The following is a 17,462-nucleotide window of genomic DNA, read 5'->3' on the forward strand; positions in this document are numbered from 1 at the left end:
ACACGCCTTTCTATGTCGGGGCAAATCTGGCTCATATTATTTTTGGCCGAAAAAACGACACTCACAACGTATCTTGATGCGATCCCCTTTAAGCCGTGTGAAACGCGGTGAACGTAAGGGAAGGATGCCACCTTCTTTTTGTTATTCCCTTCCCGCTCAGCGCAGATTATTGCTGCATTGCCCCTGAAACTCTTCTTTACTTTTTCGCAGGCTGTGTAGTAGTAAAGTAAAGAAGAGTTTTAGGGCCAATGGAGATACAATCTGTGCTGAGAATTTTTCAACAATTCATTAATTTTGTATCGGTTGTTTTCTGTGCTCTACAACTTTTATTTTAAAGCCCGCAAAATTACTTTCAAAAATGTTTTTTAGAAGTCCGCAGAGCGTTGCTTACATAAGCCGTGTAGGTAGCTCGAAGGAGTTAGCTGCTTCGTGTTATATATAGGTATCTACTTATTTATTTATTAACAACATAAGCCTTATACACGTTTTTTACAGAAATGAAAATACATTACTCAACATCAAACTTTATTAATCACGCATACACAGTTAACGCAACAACAAATTTTGCAAATCAAATACAGCCACGTAAAATAATCAATGTGCAATATACCTAATACAAAATAAGACCAACGCAAAATGAGATACACCTCAGAGGGGGTAAATGATGTAGAAAATAAGCACTTTTTGAATTGTAAAGTCAGCTTGCTAAAAGCATTGGAAGAACAAGCGTCAAAGACAATCTAAGAATTGTTCGCGACGAGCACTCACTCCCCCACACTTTGCCCCCCTTCCGCTTGTCTACTTCTGAAGCGTGATGCAACATTTTCTAGAAAAACGGTGGCGGCAGGACTCTAACGCTAAAAGAATGGAAGGGCGGAAAGATCTGTAAAATATTATGTTAAGATAGCAGTAATCCCGTTCTTTTCTATTTCACATTAAAGGCGTGATCTCGTCAAGGTTAATACGGAACATGGTGTGAAAACCTTGAACTAGGCCGGTTGTTTCCCGGAATGCTGACCATGTCGGCGATTTAACGTCATTGCCCTTTTATGTGTCAGTACACGATTATTCACACACTGACCAGTTTCGCCGACATACGTGAACCTACACGCAATAAGAACGTCGTAGACAACTTCTCCTTCACGATTCGTTGCTGGTTATTTCTGTTTCTTTTGACACCCACGCTGATCGCCCGGAGAAAGGGCTAAGTACTGAGTTTAGTCATTTTTAAACACAATGCTCACGCTATACCCTCCCGCCAAAACCTTCAAAGTGTGTGAAAATGTATATTATAATACGGAAATAGACCCAGGTTCCAGGCTTCTTGCGCTCTATGACATTTCCTAAGCTTGAGAGCCTTGGCAAAGACTCACTATAATCTTCTACAGCAGCCCGAGTGAGTTAATCTCGAAATTTGAGAAAGAACCCATTTTTGCGAATGGTAGCAATATAATTTCCTTAAGGCATTCATAAGAAGGAAGGGTGCAACTCCCCGTTTTACCGCCTTTTGGGTGACAACTGTGATCGGGCAACACGGTCTTTGGTGCGTCTTTACCGTATCCCCAACAGAAAACCCTGGACAGAAAATGCCTTCAATTGTAGAAACGGTAGGACGCCTTTTCTACTATTCTTTGTTGTAAACGACAACTCAGGAGCCTACTGTTTTACAAAATCAAATCATTCATGCACATCAAAACCTTCAAAAACAAAAATAAATAAAGGCGTCTATTTAAAAGTAAACATTTGACAGAGATCTGTCTGGTTGGGAGTAATTAATATTAAAAAATTCGAACACCAATTTTTTAGTATTAAAGGCGTCTATGTACCGCCTCACAATTGTACAAGCTCGCGTCATCAACTCTAACTTAGAGTGCACTACACAGTCCAACACGCTCAGGTAAATTTCAGACAGTACTGGCGCTAGAGAAAACCTTTTAAAGCCCCCTTGCGTTTGCGCGAAAACACGCCCATGAATGTCAACATCCGTTAACTTTAAGAAGAGCTCAAGAAGGTTCATGAACTTTCCAACGTCAATCTGTTACCACCTGACGAACGTTCGGGGAAATTTGCGGTTTTGCGAGCGCAGACACGTCGTCCATGCCTCACAGGGTGTCGTCGTCACCCGAGATCTTTCGGGGTGCAGCCGTATTTTCTAAGAAAATTTTCCTTAAGAATGTGAACTGAGCTGAAGCCATTTGACCCAGATGTTATGTTTACGGAACTTCGTTTCTGCATAATGGTATTTCCTTTCAATCAAACATCAGCATAAAAAAACAAAGATTGATTGCTCTAGACGAGGCTCCTAATATGGGATGATCAAGCCGTGCATGAGCTAAGATCGTTCATCAATGAGACAGCGGTCTTGTTTCCCAAATATCATTGAGGAAGCGGGAAGGTTACTAAATAAACTTCGAGCGACTAGTCAGTGTTAAACAACTATCAACAAATACTGAGCTAGATTGTTTTGAAATAATATACTTAAATTTAATTTATTTGATTTCCTAACTGTGCTGAGATCCCAGCATTCATCTTCGGATAAGTGCATAAAAATTAACGAGAGGCAAAATTTGCAACAACGGTTTTTTATATGCGAATTTGCATTTATTAGAAGTCATCAATGTTCCAATTAATTTGCTTCATGGTTTAAAAAAAGGAGGCAGGCAAAATAAGCCGCGCAGCGTGGAGCATAGGATGCCTGTTTTCCACTGTATTAAACCAAGAAGCCAAAGACCAAGAGTGGCTAAAAGACGCAGATAGTCATAAAAAGACTCCCCGTCTAATGTGGCGATCATACAAAACCCTTACGAAGCGTCGTTGCACAGGCTCTAAACTATAACACCTAGGCAATGTAACAAAGTAAAAGAAGATTTCAACCTTGTTAGAACTAGCGAGCGAAATAGCTGCAGAATGCAAGTGTAACTGTAGAAGCCACGAGTAATACCTGAAATAACGCATAGCAAACGAAAACGATAATTTGCGATGTTCGAAACAGGAGAAAGCAAAGCACTTAGGCCACGTACAACAAAAGACCTTGCAATATCAGAGCCATCTAATCGCTATGAATGAGCACTGATTTTAGCCGTTACGCCTGGAAAACCTGAGGTTTTGCGAAATTTAATGTCAGCAAGGTTTTGCGACATCAAAGATTAATTGCGTCTGCGTCATTTTGCAACAATTCACAGTCATCAGACGTAGGGGTACTACAATAAAATGTCACGTTGTCAGCGAAGTGAAGCTTGTGTCATCTGTTTGTCATCCATGTCCCTCTGTCATTATCATAATTTAGATATCAACACGCTCAACCATCCGCATTCAATATTGTTCGCGAAAATATTGATGAGCTAGGGTCCGGAGTTCGACAATTTTGGTGGCCCGGAATTTAAATATAGGGACATGACTTGCATCTTAGATAGAACAGAGTATTTGACGAATGAAATAAATGTTAGGGCGCAAACGAGCCGGTATATATTAAACACGATTAAAAAAACGAGACTGCAGGTACGACACACACTCTCAAAAGCTTCACACACAGCTAAAATTTTATTTTCCAAAACCTGGTTAATTAGGGAAAAAGCGACACAATAGGGGGAAGAAAAAACCCCAAGAACACCTCTTTCCACAAATGTACATTTGAAACATTTAACAGGACAATGACGGCCTCCGCGACATCGTTTTGCCGTTGTTGAATTGGACATCAGTAGAAGAAAGGGAAAAAGAATACCACAAACGTTTGATAAACGAAGCACTCACAATACTAAGTCACGGGAACACTTTTCATAAGTCTTCGTTTCGTTTGGACCGCGAACTTCGGCGGTTTCTTAGGCCTTGAAAAGGGCTGTATTCTAAGTGCCTCCACGTTTCCGGAAAATAAAGTTGTTTTGTTCATTTCGGGTCGGGATGAGAGGGTTTAAATAGAAGAGAGGCGGAACAAGGTTCCGGAGGTCTTCATTGTCCTGTTAACTGTTTGGAATGTACGTTTGTGGAAAGAGGTGTTCTTGTGGTTTTCTCCTCCCCCCTTTTTTTCCCCTTTTTAACCAGGTTTGCTAAAGTAAAATGCCATCTGTGATTGAGACTTTTGTGGGTGTGTGTCGTTTTCTGCAGTCTCGGTTTTTTTTTTTTTTAATCATACTTCAGCAATTACTGAGGTAGCTCATACACAAATCGCAAAAATCCGAATACCCAGATTAAACAGCTTAATCAACAATCGATTGTAATCTACACGCTCACGCGCCTTCGAACTGTCAAGGTAAGTAACATCAACTTGGCCACGTGATTCAAATATAGGAGTCGTGAACTCCAAAAAGGTTACAGGATTATTTTCAACAGGTCGTCCACGACAAACCCTGTGCTTATTCAGTTTGAGCGAAGGCTTATAATCAAAAACTAAGGCGCTTAAAAATAACTTTTCTAAAGACCTTGGAAGAACCAGAGCAAGGCGAATGGTCTGTCATCTACGATAGACATCGTGCTTCTGGGGTCGTGAACTGGCACAACCACATCATTTATCACGTCGAAGTTAATGTAATTGTCTGTGAATACAACTTAAATGTGAAATATAAAAAGCAATATACCAAATCGAAGAATAAAATATCACTAACAAAGATTGAGGGATATTGTTCAACCTTTGTTATTATCCACTCTTAAATAATTCCTGAAAATTATTAGGGGAAATTAATGAGGTAGTTCATAATTTGACTCGCTGTAGTCGTATTGATAACATAAATGTTTTGCTTTAATTATTGTAAATTTTTATATACAGTATTTTATATAATACCAATATTTGTAGCTTTGATGTTCATATTGTTTGGATAAGCAGCACAAACAAACAAAGGTACAGGAAAACAATAAGAACCTAATACTAAATATTCGTAGAAAAACAGCGACCCTATACTCGGGGACAACCTTTCCAGGCAATGTAGTCAAAGGTGCGGGCACGCCTGCCATCTACCGTTTTGAGCGCGGAACAAAGCTGTGCGCGCGCTCTCCTCCTCTGCTCAAAAAGTCAAAGAAAATTTGTCCCCGAGCTTAGCAGTCCCTCATTCAAATCAATAGCACCGCTCTTTGGTAAAACAATCTAATAGTAATATTAATTATTGCAACATTCTTGTTGTAGGGAAATGAGACACTACCTGTAATTGAAGAAGTTTCGTCTGGTGAGGCATATGTTGAATCTGACAAAACTATTCGAGAATTGACTAAACTGAGAGAAAAAAAGCCATCTTATTACAGAGACTGTGATGTTCTTCTGTTTATAACCGGGTAAGTTGCTTTCGGGTTAAACAATAACTTCACTGCTACGACCCCCGTGAGTAGAGTCATTCAACAAGTGAATCTGTAAATAAAAGTTTATTTTTTTAGCCATTGTTTCCTGCACAGACACGCAGAAAAACTGACACCACCCTCTCCTCGAGAGAAATTAAATTCATGAGCCTGTGTTCCGCGTTGGCTGTTCCTAATTCAAACAATTAGACATTCAATATTACATAGATATCCCCTCTAATTTCTGTCTATCGGGCGAGGCGGACATAGAATGCTATATGACTGCGACGATCACCAGGCTAATTAACTAAAAAGCATTGCATGGACTTTTTTAATAATGCCTTTAGTTCAATGCAACAAATACTTTTATTTCGTAGGTAGGTTTCGTCGGTATATGGAAGTGACCTTGGCTATTGTGTAACTACCCAAGCAGCACAGAGTAGGCCAGTCATTGGCCAATCGCTGGCAATGGTCCTTGGCCAAGTGGCCAGACAGTGGCCAGAGAGTGGCCGGTGACTGACCTTTATCTGGTCATTGCCCAATGGCCACTGGCCATCAGCCATCGGCCAAACATTGGCCAATGAATAGTCACTCTCTGGCCACTGGCCAAAAGACCATCGCCAAACATTGGCCATTGCTTGGCCAAAATCCGTGCTGTTTGGGTATAAACTAGCGATTCTGAGGTCGTTGTTTTTTGTTTCCTGTTAACATTTTGACTTTTTTTGAAGTCATCTGGAAGCTGCAGAGAACTTTGGGGCGTGTGAAAGTAACGAAGGAACTTTTGCGGTTGCAAAGTGTAAATGATTTTTTTCTTATAATTGCAAGCGTTTGGGAGGTTTCGTCGGTAGAGGCAAGTGACCATTGTGTAGTTATGAACTAGCAATGCGTAGAGCGGTGCCTTCTGTTTCCTGTGAACCCTTTGCGGTTGTAATCTGTAAAATTGTTTTTTTTTTTACGATTGCAAGCGTTTGGAACCTTTCGTCGGTAGAGGGAAGTGACCTTGGCCATTGTGTAGTTATCAAGTAGCGATTCTTAGGGCTTTGTCTTTTGCTTCATGCACACCTCTTGATCACCTGTTGTAGTCGTCCGTAAACTGTGGCGAACTTTGGGCCCTGTTCTATTGGATGGCGGAGTGGAGTTGGGTGTATAAACGAAGTAAATCCCAGATAAAAGCTCACCGGACAAAAGCTCTCTGGACAGAAGCTCACCCGACAAAGTCTCCTCGGACAGAAGCTCACCAGAGAAAAGCTCACTGGACTAAATCTCACCAGAAGAAAATTTTATGTTTCTATTAACGCCAGTGCGGACAACTTAGGTGCTTATGTTCGACACTCAATTGCAACAATAAATTAAATCTGAGAGGCGCATGATCTTTTTTATTAGAGTGGAAACAAGCTTATTTATCTATTGATTAGAAGCGAATGCAGTCCCCTACTATCTTCAGCAGCCTTGGTAGATCTCGGTGTACCTGCAAACCCTCGCAAATATTTTTCCGGACGATTCTGCAAGTGCAGAGTGGTTTTTTCGGACCCGCTTCACTGAGGGCTCACTTCTCCGGGCTTGTGTCAATGTCGTGGCAAAGAGCGCCGGGTCTTGTTGTAGCCATTCAATTAGCCTCATGACGCCTGGATGGGCGTAGACGACAAGCTTCTGGATTCCGTAATTCCATCCTTCGCAGATGTTGTTCGTCAGGTCTTTATCTTAAAGAGTGGCTTCGCACATATTTTACCGTATCGGGGAAACTCTGGTCATCTTCGGCGCACAGTCAGACAAAAGGAAGAATTCGCTCTGAGTGCCGCCGCAGAAGCAGCAGAAGCATAACAGAAGGGGCTTTGACATACGTGCACTCAAAGTAGTTCAGCAGGTTGCCGATGTCACCGGTAGACCTTTCCCTGATGTAGGTTAGCCCTTCGGGCACAAGCTGTGATGGAAAAAACGCCAGCTTATCCAAAATTCCGCAATGCTTTCTAAAGTGGTCGTCTGTCTTGTATTTATACAAAATGCCCTATTCCCGTTCCTCCAAATTTTTTTCTTTTTAATTCGCAACTCGATGGTTTGTATAATACAGCTTTGCTTCAGTTTCTCTTTCACATCACCCTGAGCTAATCCTTGATTTTAACGATATTTACGACGCACAATGAGGGAAACAATTTAATTATTTTACCAATCAGTTCAAATATTACCCTGAACGCCTAAAAACCCATGAATTAGTAATGAAGAGACATTCTGCCAAACCTACATGTGCGCGTTTAGCGTGACATCAGCACATTAAAAAAGCGAAATCACCAAATTGTAACTTCGCATCGGTCACTCTTCGGGTTCAAAAACTTCGGTTCGTGAAGTTTCTTGGGCGTGGCACAAGAGTGCTCCGGCATACATTGAGTCAAGCAAGCTTGATCTTATCCGCTCCACTCAGTTTGGATGAGCTAAAGTTTGGCACCAAATGGTTGCTTCTCTGCCTGTTATGGCTTATCTGTCCACACCTTTGCATGGGATGGAGCGCCAGTTCTCCTAAAAATGGTGCAATGTCTATCACATCCGCACTTCATCCCAACCCGTGTGTCGCTCGGGAGGCAACCCCCCCCCCCCCCCCCCCCTCAAAAACAAAAAAATAATAAATGAGGTGAGCTTTTGTTCGGGTCTGTGAAAAAGCGGGTGAGCTTTTGTCCGGTGATCTTCTGTCCGGTGAGCTTTTGTACGGTTACCAAAAGGAGTATCCTGAATAAAATTTAGTAGGTGTGTTCGAGACGTCTTGTTTTTGTCTCCTCTTTATAGCCTCCGTCTTGGGTCCAGTGCGAGTGTTATAAGTTCACAATACCATTTGATTAATGTTATTTCCCCCTATACATTTCATATATATTTACCAATTTAAGACACGTTTCTTTATAATTTATGCCATGACCTTTTGTGCTATCTCGTGTCAAGATACTAAATATTAATATAAAAATATTAAAGTTATTGAGAAAAATGGAAGCTAGAACCGTATGTAATAAACATATTTCTACTAGCACCAATAGTTTTAAATGTCTTGACAGCCTGACCTGAGATCCCTTTCTACTAAAACCCTTGTGCATTGCAACTTGAGCCGTCCCGAATGAACACGTCACGCTGCTCGAGTTAAACATGCTTATACTGTCACGGGCGAAGTGACGAGACGGCGTTCGGTGAAGAAACTAAAGGTTTTATGAAGGCGAACTTGTGCCAAAACAAAGGGTTAAAAGAACAGGCGTCGTAAACGAGCGACGGTGTCGGCGAAGAGGCAGAATACGGCGCTAGCGTTAGACTGACTGTGGTGTGCCACGCTGAGCCCCTTTTGTACGCGCTTGGGCTTCTGGAACAATCGGCGTAGAAGGGTCGTCGCGCAGAACATTCTAACCTCGAATCATCAACACGGTTCTCGAATTTACCAGAACATCACATTACAGCGTCAAAGAAAATGTGTCCCCGCAGCCAGGCATCGAAGATTTGCTTTTTGCGTGGAAGGCAAGCGCGATAACCGTTAGGCCACGAGCGCGCTGCCTATACGTTTGGTCAGCTGCGCGCGCGGCAATATTGTTACGCGCCGGCTCGTGCAAGCAACACTCGGTCACGGAATTCTAGAAGATTCGCGATTATTACTACTCGGGGAGTAACTTGTATCATTTCGTCCCAGTTTTTTGTTCTCGAAAGTGCCTGTTCATTATCACCCCTACCCTTTGATGTTCGTACTTTCTGGGCTGAATTTTCGCGATGCCGACGCACACTAGACTTCACTTCCCTTTATTACCTTAAAGACGCCCCATCAGGGGGTATTACATAAGGGGCGGGGAGGGGGGGGGGGGGGGTACACATGAACTACTTCTTGGGTGCCATGAATATCCAGAGAGAGATATGAGTTGCTACATTGTCCATGAAGGTTGATGGGCAGGCGATGGCGGCGATGTTGTGGGAAAGACCGTTCCAGTCGGAGGCTGCGCGGGGAAAAAAGGAGGAAAAAAAATGTGACAAAACGGGCGCTTGGGCGTGCCACTTGGAGCTGATGACCAGTGCGTTGAGAAATACGTGCCGGCGGTATGATGTAAGGCGTGGAACCAAGCGGAGAATATTATAACTTGTGAAACAAAGAAAGGGTGGTGATGCGACGACGGGTAGATAGGCTAGGCAAGCCTGATTTTGCTTTCAGGGTGGATATGCTCACATTATATGAATACGAGGAATAAATGAATCTAGTAGCGCGATTTTGAACTGCTTCAAGTGTGTTTACGAGGTATACTTGGTGCGGGCTCCAGATAGCGGACTCATATTCCAGCTTTAATCTGATAAGGGATTTGTAGGCGAGTAATTTCACATGGAGGGGGGGGGGGGGGCGTGACGGAGGTGACGTTTTTGGAAACCCAATGTTTTGTTTGCGGATGAGATAACACTAGTAACATGCAAACGCTACGATGGATCATTGTAGAGAGTGACGCCGAGGTATTTATATGACCCTATGATTTCTACGGGTATGTTAGCGAGAGCGTAAGTGAAGAGAAGTGGATTGCGACCGCGATGAAAGGACACGAGTTTACAATTATCAATGTTTAGCTTCGTAAGCCAATCGCCACACCATTGTTTTACGTGGTTAAGGTCATCTCGGAGAGATCGTTGGTCAAAAAATTTAGTCACAGAGTGATTGATAACACAATCGTCAGCAAACATACGGATATAACCATGACACATGAAGCGGTAAGTCGTTAATGTATATTAGGAACAAGAGGGGACGAAGAACGGATCCTTGGGGGACGCCTGATGTAACTGGAAGTGAATGAGAGGACTGACTGTTAACAAGAACAGACTGAGAGCGATTGTTTAGGAATTCTTTAATCCAATCTAAGATATCAGAGTTTAAACTTAACTGACAAAGGTTTAGAAGCAAACGTTTATGCGGTACTTTATCGAATGCTTTCGCGAAGTCCAGGAAAATGACGTCAGTCTGTAGATTAGAATCAAGATTAACATGCAGATCATGAAGAAAAATAGCCAGCTGGGCTTCGCAAGAAAAGCCTTTTCGAAACCCCTGTTGCGACGGGTGGAAAAAAATTAATAGAGCCGAGGAAATTTATTACTTGGGAGTAGATGACGTGATCCATAATTTTGCAAGGCACGCTCGTTAAAGAGATGGGACGGTAATTTAGTGGTGAATCTTTGTTACCTGATTAGTAGATTGGCACGACCTTTTCCTTTTTCCAGTTCTCTGGTATGATGCCTGTGGTGAGGGACTGAGTGAACAGGAAGCACAAATACACTGTGCTCGCATAATTAGTATGTTTTAGGAATTTAGAGTTGATTTCATTAACGCCGGCTGATGACGACAGTTTGATATTTTCGATTACAGAAGAAATGCCATCTGCGAAAAATTGACGGGTAGGTCGGCGCGAAAGAAAGACCGCTTTGCGCATCGCATGGCAGACAGACAAGCGTCTTCAGCTGTATTTGTCCCACGCACAAGGGGTTCTCCTTTACTTGGCTGCACGGAATAGTCTTTTTTTCTTATTTTCTAGTTTTTTCAGAGTTTTGGTGAGCCATTGTTTTTGGCAATTGGCACGAAAACTCATTTTCGAAATGAATTTATTTAACAGTTCTTCTATCCTGTTTTTGAAAATCAACCAGTCTTCGTTTATGGATCGGCCATGAAAAGATTATTCAAAAGATCTGAAATATGTGGTCAATTTGGTATTCATGGCGTCGTAATTTCCTTTATTATAGAGACGGATGTTTGGCGTGCTATCGGAAGAATCTCGAAAATACCGTGAATACCTCTGTGGTCAGTGATCTTGCGGAGGAAAGTAATGAATGATAAGCTGTCCGGTTGACTTGTTAGTATTAGGTCTAGAACGTTCGCAGATTCGTTCGATATGCGTGTTGGTTCTGATAACAATTGGGCGAGATTGAAGTTGAGACCTACTTCCGTAAATTCCCTTGTTTCTGCGCTACCCACACTTAGATTTAACGAGCTGGTCTAATCACCGTTCGAGTAATTAAAGTCTCCAAAATGGAGGGTAGTTGCGTTGGGGTGTTCTGCGGTAAGTTGACTTGACATTTTATTGAGGTTAAGGGGAAAGCCGGGACTGTCATGCGGGGGTCTATAGCATACGCCGAGTAGAACAGTTGGAGGAGCTGCTTGGCAGATAAGCCATAATATTTCTAGGTCAGACATAATGTTGAGAACCGAACATGACAAATGCTGGCTAACTGCAATAAGGACGCCCCCCCCCCCCCCCCCCCCCCCCCCGTCGAGTGCCCTTACGATAGTTACGAAAGAGGTTGAAATTCGGTAGATCAGCCAACACTTCAGAGCCTGTGACGTCATTAGTCAGCCATGTTTCAGTTAATATCAGTAAATTTCTGGCAGATCACGACACAAGATTGGACAAGAGTTCGCGCTTCTGAAGGTAACTACGTATGTTAGTAAAGACTGCATAAAAAGAAAGATTTGTTCGGTCAATTGTCTGAGGCTCTTTTTTGACTCGCCAATAGCGGGGTGAAGGCTATGCTATTTCTTCTACAGTTTCTGTTGCCTCATCAAAAACATAGCGTTTAGAACCGATGAACAGGGTTTTGTAGCGAGAGAAAACGCGACAGATTTGGTTCTAGCAAAAGCAACGAGGTGCCTCCAAGCGTTACGAACACGACGAGAAAAGTCTTCGCCAATGCTGTAATTTGTGCCCCTCAACTTTGGGTCATTTGGAAAAATGAACTCTTTGGTTTTGAAGATGGCGAACTTTACAATTATTGGGCGGCACTGGTCAGCTGTATAACGCCCGAGGCGATGTGTGCGTTCTATTTCTTGAGGGTCCAAAGTGACGTTGAAGAGATCAAAACAATGGCGAATGACTCACTGTTCCGACTGGGCAAACGTTTCTGAGGCAGTTGGATCGGGTTAACCATAAACAATCAAGTTGTTTCGGCGGGAGCGATTCTCCGCATCGTCCAGACGGTCCTCCAGGTCACAGACCTGCCGAGCCGTCTGGGCGGTGTCGGCTCGAGTTGTCTCTAGTTCAGTTCGCACAGCTGCAAGGCTTTGGTAATGGCCTTCTAGCTCGGCCATTCCTTTGCTGAGTTCAGACATTGTTTTGTCGGTTGAGTGCAGTTGGAATTTGAGGCCTTGTACCTCAGCAAGTAGTTGAGACTGACCGGCAGACAGTTTTTGCGGTTCAACAAGCACGGCATCGTCAGGCCCTGGGTTTGTCTCTACGTCGCCTGACAGCAGCAGTAAAAAACGGACAACATAAACGCATTCAGCACAGACGGCAAGGCAACACTGCGGGCTCAGCAGCTGTACCAAAAAGTAGTTGATAGATTTCTTAGCAAAACGACTATACGGTTTACCAACCGGCATGGCAAAGACAACCGGATTAGTGGACTGTGTTGTAGCACAGCCACCGAACCCACAGAGCGCCGCCGATGGTCGTCGCTGCTTTATAGGTGCAGCGTCTGGACGTGTCGGTGTCGATTGTGCCTTTCATGCTTGGTCAAGGATCCAATGCTCCAGTGGAGGCGCAGCCAGACGTGATGAATCACTGACGGGCGGCAGATAGTAGCCATTCACGCTGTGCCCATGGGAGAGGAGTGCACATCCCGGACTGTCGTCCGAGAGAGCAGTCAGCAGTGTACGAAACAGCACGTGGGTGATGAGAGAAGCAAAAACCTACATGGCGAAGACAAGCCGATTAGTGGACTGTGTTGTTGCACTGCCACCGAGCCTACCGAGCTCACACCTCCCGACCACTCGACAAGCTCACCAGTGACCTTGTCGAGTGAGTCTCGCTCTCGCTTCCTCTTACGCCGCCAAATCGCCGACTGCTTTTTCTGCTGTCTCGATGCTCGTTCTTATTGTCTGTTTGACGCAAGTTTGCCGACTAAACTTTTCTTTTCGGTTCAAGATTTTTCGTTTCTTCGGTTTATTCCGTGACATTTTTGGTGGAGGTGCGGTATACTGCATCCCATGAGACGTACCCCTTTGAGGCCGGCGACGTCGCAGACACGCGCCGCTGCCTCCCCCCCCCCCCCCCCCCCCCCCCCCGTCGTTTACCTTCCCGTCGCCCCTCGAACTCCAACGGATTTTCAGGGTGGGATCTACGAATACGTCAAAGACTGGCTCCAGCAATACGAACGGGTAGCGCTGCACAACCAATGGACTCTCTAACAGCCTGTGCAGATCATCTATTTTTCCGTCGAGGGAACCGCACGACGCTGGTTCAAAAAACATAAAACAAACTGGGAGCTCCTCAGGGCAAAGCTCAGACGAAGCATCGCAAACTAGCAACAACAAGAGCAACTGCAGTCGAAAACTCAAGGACCAAATAAAAGCGCGGTGGGCTTTGTGGAGGGCGTTCTTCGGATATCCAACCGCGCGGATACCCAAGCCGTCGAAGAAAAGAAACGGACGATCTTAATGCGTGGCGTCAAAGAGACGATCTTTGGTGGCATTGCACGAAACACTCCTACCACAGTCCATGGCTTCGTAAAGGAGACAAAGAATATCAAGCCGGCCCTCCAAGCCCGTGCCTTCTATTACCGAAGAGAGCCGAACGTCGCTGCTCCTGCACTCGCTAGCCTCGACGTCGGTCCCAGTTTCGCGGGAATGCAAGAGATGATCCGCGACGTCATCCGAGAGGAGCCGACAAAAATGCTGCCGGCTGCCGAACGCCTCGCTTCGCTCTCCGTCACCTAAGCAGTCCGAGAGGGGGGTTGAACGGGAGCTCCAATCCGGGACCCCCGACAGCAACACAGCGCCCGAGGAACCGACTTTGAGCGCAGCCGCCATGGCCCGACGACCGCCGCCAGCAACACGCCAACACCATCACCCGGTGCCCTTTGGGCGGAAAGCTCCTACGCCGCATTACGCGCGGCGCACCGAGGAACAAGCTCTGTACGTCCGAAACGAACCCCAGGGCGCCAAGGAAGATGGAAGTCTGGTGCACGGCTGACCGACGCCCGCTGTGCTATCACTGCGGGGAAGCCGACAACAAATGCCGTCGTTGCGCGCAACAGCAGCTGGGGCTACTCGGATTTCACCCCGACGACCCGCGCCCACGCTACGGTGACCTGAGCGACCTCAGGAGATTTACTCTACCTGTGACCTCCAAGCCCTCTGATGCTTGCACCTCGACGTGGGTCCCGGTCGCCCTCACCACGAAGCCCAGCTTCACCGATGCAGAGGCACCGCTTTGAAAGCCTTTCGCCCCTCGTCGGGGAATCTAAAAGTGAAGTTTCGAAGGCGACCGTCGAAAACGTCCTCCAAGAACGTCGGAGGGCCCCCTCTCTAGCGGCGACAAGCATTGTAACAACGATTTTGCAATGGTGCACAACAAACTCAACGATGATGACAACGTCGTAACCGTTGTCATCGACAGTTACGACGAGTCGGCACTCGTGGACACCGAAGCAGAATACTCTGTTTTGAGTGGGAAGCTTGCTCGCCGACTTCTGAAACTCACAATGACCTGGGAGAGCCCACAAATACGCACCACCAAAGGACACCTCATCACGCCTGTTAGGAGGGGCACTGCTCGCGTCAGAATACGCGGGGAGACATGTCCAGTCAAGTTCGCCATCCTTCAGGACTGTGCGAGAGACGTCATCCTTGGTATGGGCTTCCTGTGTGAGTACAGTGCCGTGATCGACCTTGGACCAAAGGGTTGACGCTGCGAAAGCCGGTCCTATCTTCGGAGGGATCTAAAACGACAACAGCAGTCGTCCGAGTCATTGCGGACCACGTGAACTTGCGGCCGCGGTCGTGTGATCTTTTGTCCGTCGTGACCGATGCAGTCACCTGCGGGGAAGTCTTTCAGAAAGGCAACGCCCAACTATTTCTCGGGAGAGGAAAAGGCTTCGCAAAAGGCGTAAACGATTTGCAGGATGGATTTACTGCTGTTCTTGTGGCGAACTTTCGACAGGAGGCACGGTACCTCACGAAAGGTGCCGCTGCAGGACACGTTGAGGAAAGTCGGAACGCCGCCAAACTCTCCGTGACCTTCGATGAACCCTTGCCATGGCCGTCGAAGCTCGACTTTAACCCCAAGCTGAGTGCCACGGAACGACGATAGCTGAGAAACCTCCTCGCCGAATACAGTGACTGCTTTGCAACAACGTCGAAAATGCGCCAAACAACAGTTGCGGAACATCGTATCGTTACCAACGAGAAAGCGCTCCCTGTGCATCGACCGCCGTAACGAGGCTCCCCCAAAAAAAGATAGGAGAATCATGAACAAGTACCAGAGTTTCTCAACCACGATATCATTCAGCCTTTAAGCAGTCCGTTGGCCTCTCTAGTTGTATGGGTGAAAAGGCAGGACGGAACGCTTCGATTCTGCATAGACTACCGGCGGCTCGACGCGGTGACGAAGGACGTGTGTCACGCTCCACCACATCGAGGACACCCTGGACCGTCTGCGCCACTGCTTACACTGCTCGTCGATGGAACTAACGAGTGGCTGCTGGCAGATCGCAGTCGACGAACGAGAAGGAGAGAAGACTACCTTCGTCACGCACGATGGACTGTGCGAGTTCAATTTGATGGACTTTAGACTGTGCACGGCGCAAGCAACTTTTCAGCGTGTCATACACAATGCACTGGCAGGTCCCAAGTGGAAGAGTTGTCTCCTTTGCCTCGACGACGTCGTGGTATTCTCAGCCAACTTTTACCAGCACTTAAGACGCCTTCTAAACGTTCTTCAAGCAACTAGAACCGCCGGACTCGCCCTCAAGCCGACGAAGCGCTGATTCGCTTTTTGAATTCGAACTAAGCTTTCTAGGCCACGTTGTAAGCAATGAAGGTGTTCGTCCTGACCCTGAGAATACTCGCGGCGTAGCGGCATTTCTACCGCCCACCAACAATAGGGCCGTCCAAAAACTTTTGGGACTCTGCGCGTACTATCGGCGATTCGTTCGCGATTTCACCAAGCTTTCTGCGCCACTCATGCAGCTTACGAAGGACGCCGTGAATGTTGAATGGGGTGGAGAAGAACAACTTTCATTCGACGAGCTAAAGCACCGACTCCAGTCGCCACCGATTCTTGGCTACTTGCATAAATCAGCCGCAACCGAAGTTCACACGGACGCCAGCGATACAGGAATCGGAGTAGTACTGGACCAACGACAAGAGGGTGCAGAGCGCGTACTTGCATACGCCAGTCGGACGTTGTCGAATGCTGAGCGACCGAGAAGTAATGTCTAGCCGTCGTCTGCGCTATCACGACATTCTGCCCGTGCTTTTACGGTGGTACGTTTCGAGAGGTCACCGACCACCACCAGCTGTGCTGGTTAGCGAGCTGAAGGACCCATCGGGACACCTCGCTGGATGGAGCCTACGGCTGCAGGAGTACGACGTGACCGTAATCTAGAAATCAGGCCGAAAACACAGCGATGCCGAGTGCCTGTTCAGAACGCCCGTCGAGTCAGATATTGGCTGTGCTGAAGATGACGACGACGACGATCGTTTTCTTGGCGCTGTGAGCGTTAACGTCACCGCAGCGCTCCAACCGGACGATTCTGAACTTCGCGCACTGATTGATCAACTAAAGGGACGAGGGGGAACGATTCACCGAGCCTTCTCACGTTCCCCATCAACATTCGCCTTCCGACAAGGTATTTTCCACAAACCTAGCTCCGAGGACAGCAACCCAAAGTGCCTTTTCGTAATCCCTATAAGCCTTCGTAAAGAGATCATCCAAGCCCCTTACGACGCCCCGACATCTGGGCACCTTGGCTACAGCTGGACTCTCGCAAGGATCCGAGAGAAGTACTACTGGCCCAGGCTTCCGAAGACTGTCCATCTTTACACACGATCGTGCCACGAGTGCCAGCGATGGAGGAAACCATCGACGAAGCCGGCAGGTCTCCAGCAGCCGATCGCGCCCCCGACTACACCATTTCAGCAGATTGGAATAGATCTACTTGGACCATTTCCACCGTCGACGTAAGAAAACCGTTGGATAATCGTGGCAACTGATTACCTCAACCGGTACGTTGAGACAAAAGCACTCCCGTCGTGAGCCGCCGTGGAAGTAGCCAAGTTTGTCGTTGACTATATCGTTCTCCGACACGGCGCCACCAAGTCCTGATTACGGACCGAGGCTCATTGTTCATGGCGCTACTGACACAAGAGATACTCCGCCTGAGCCACAACGACCACCGCCAAACCGCTGCATACCACGGACAGACCAACTGCCTGACGGGGCGAC

The 17,462-nt window shown here is 46.3% G+C and overlaps 1 protein-coding gene across 1 annotated transcript in view; it reads left to right on the plus strand.

The window, feature by feature from the left end:
• LOC115320230 overlaps nucleotides 1-17,462 on the plus strand; it is a 195,409-nt gene that overhangs the window by 72,563 nt on the left and 105,384 nt on the right. Inside the window, exon 5 of the mRNA XM_040222692.1 lies at nucleotides 5,114-5,259. Within this exon, the coding sequence (XP_040078626.1) occupies nucleotides 5,114-5,259 (146 nt within the window). The remainder of the gene's footprint in view (nucleotides 1-5,113; nucleotides 5,260-17,462) is intronic.

Source organism: Ixodes scapularis, unplaced genomic scaffold (genome assembly GCF_016920785.2).
Source record: "Ixodes scapularis isolate PalLabHiFi unplaced genomic scaffold, ASM1692078v2 PGA_scaffold2__306_contigs__length_199485367, whole genome shotgun sequence".
Taxonomy (NCBI): Eukaryota; Metazoa; Arthropoda; class Arachnida; order Ixodida; family Ixodidae; genus Ixodes; species Ixodes scapularis.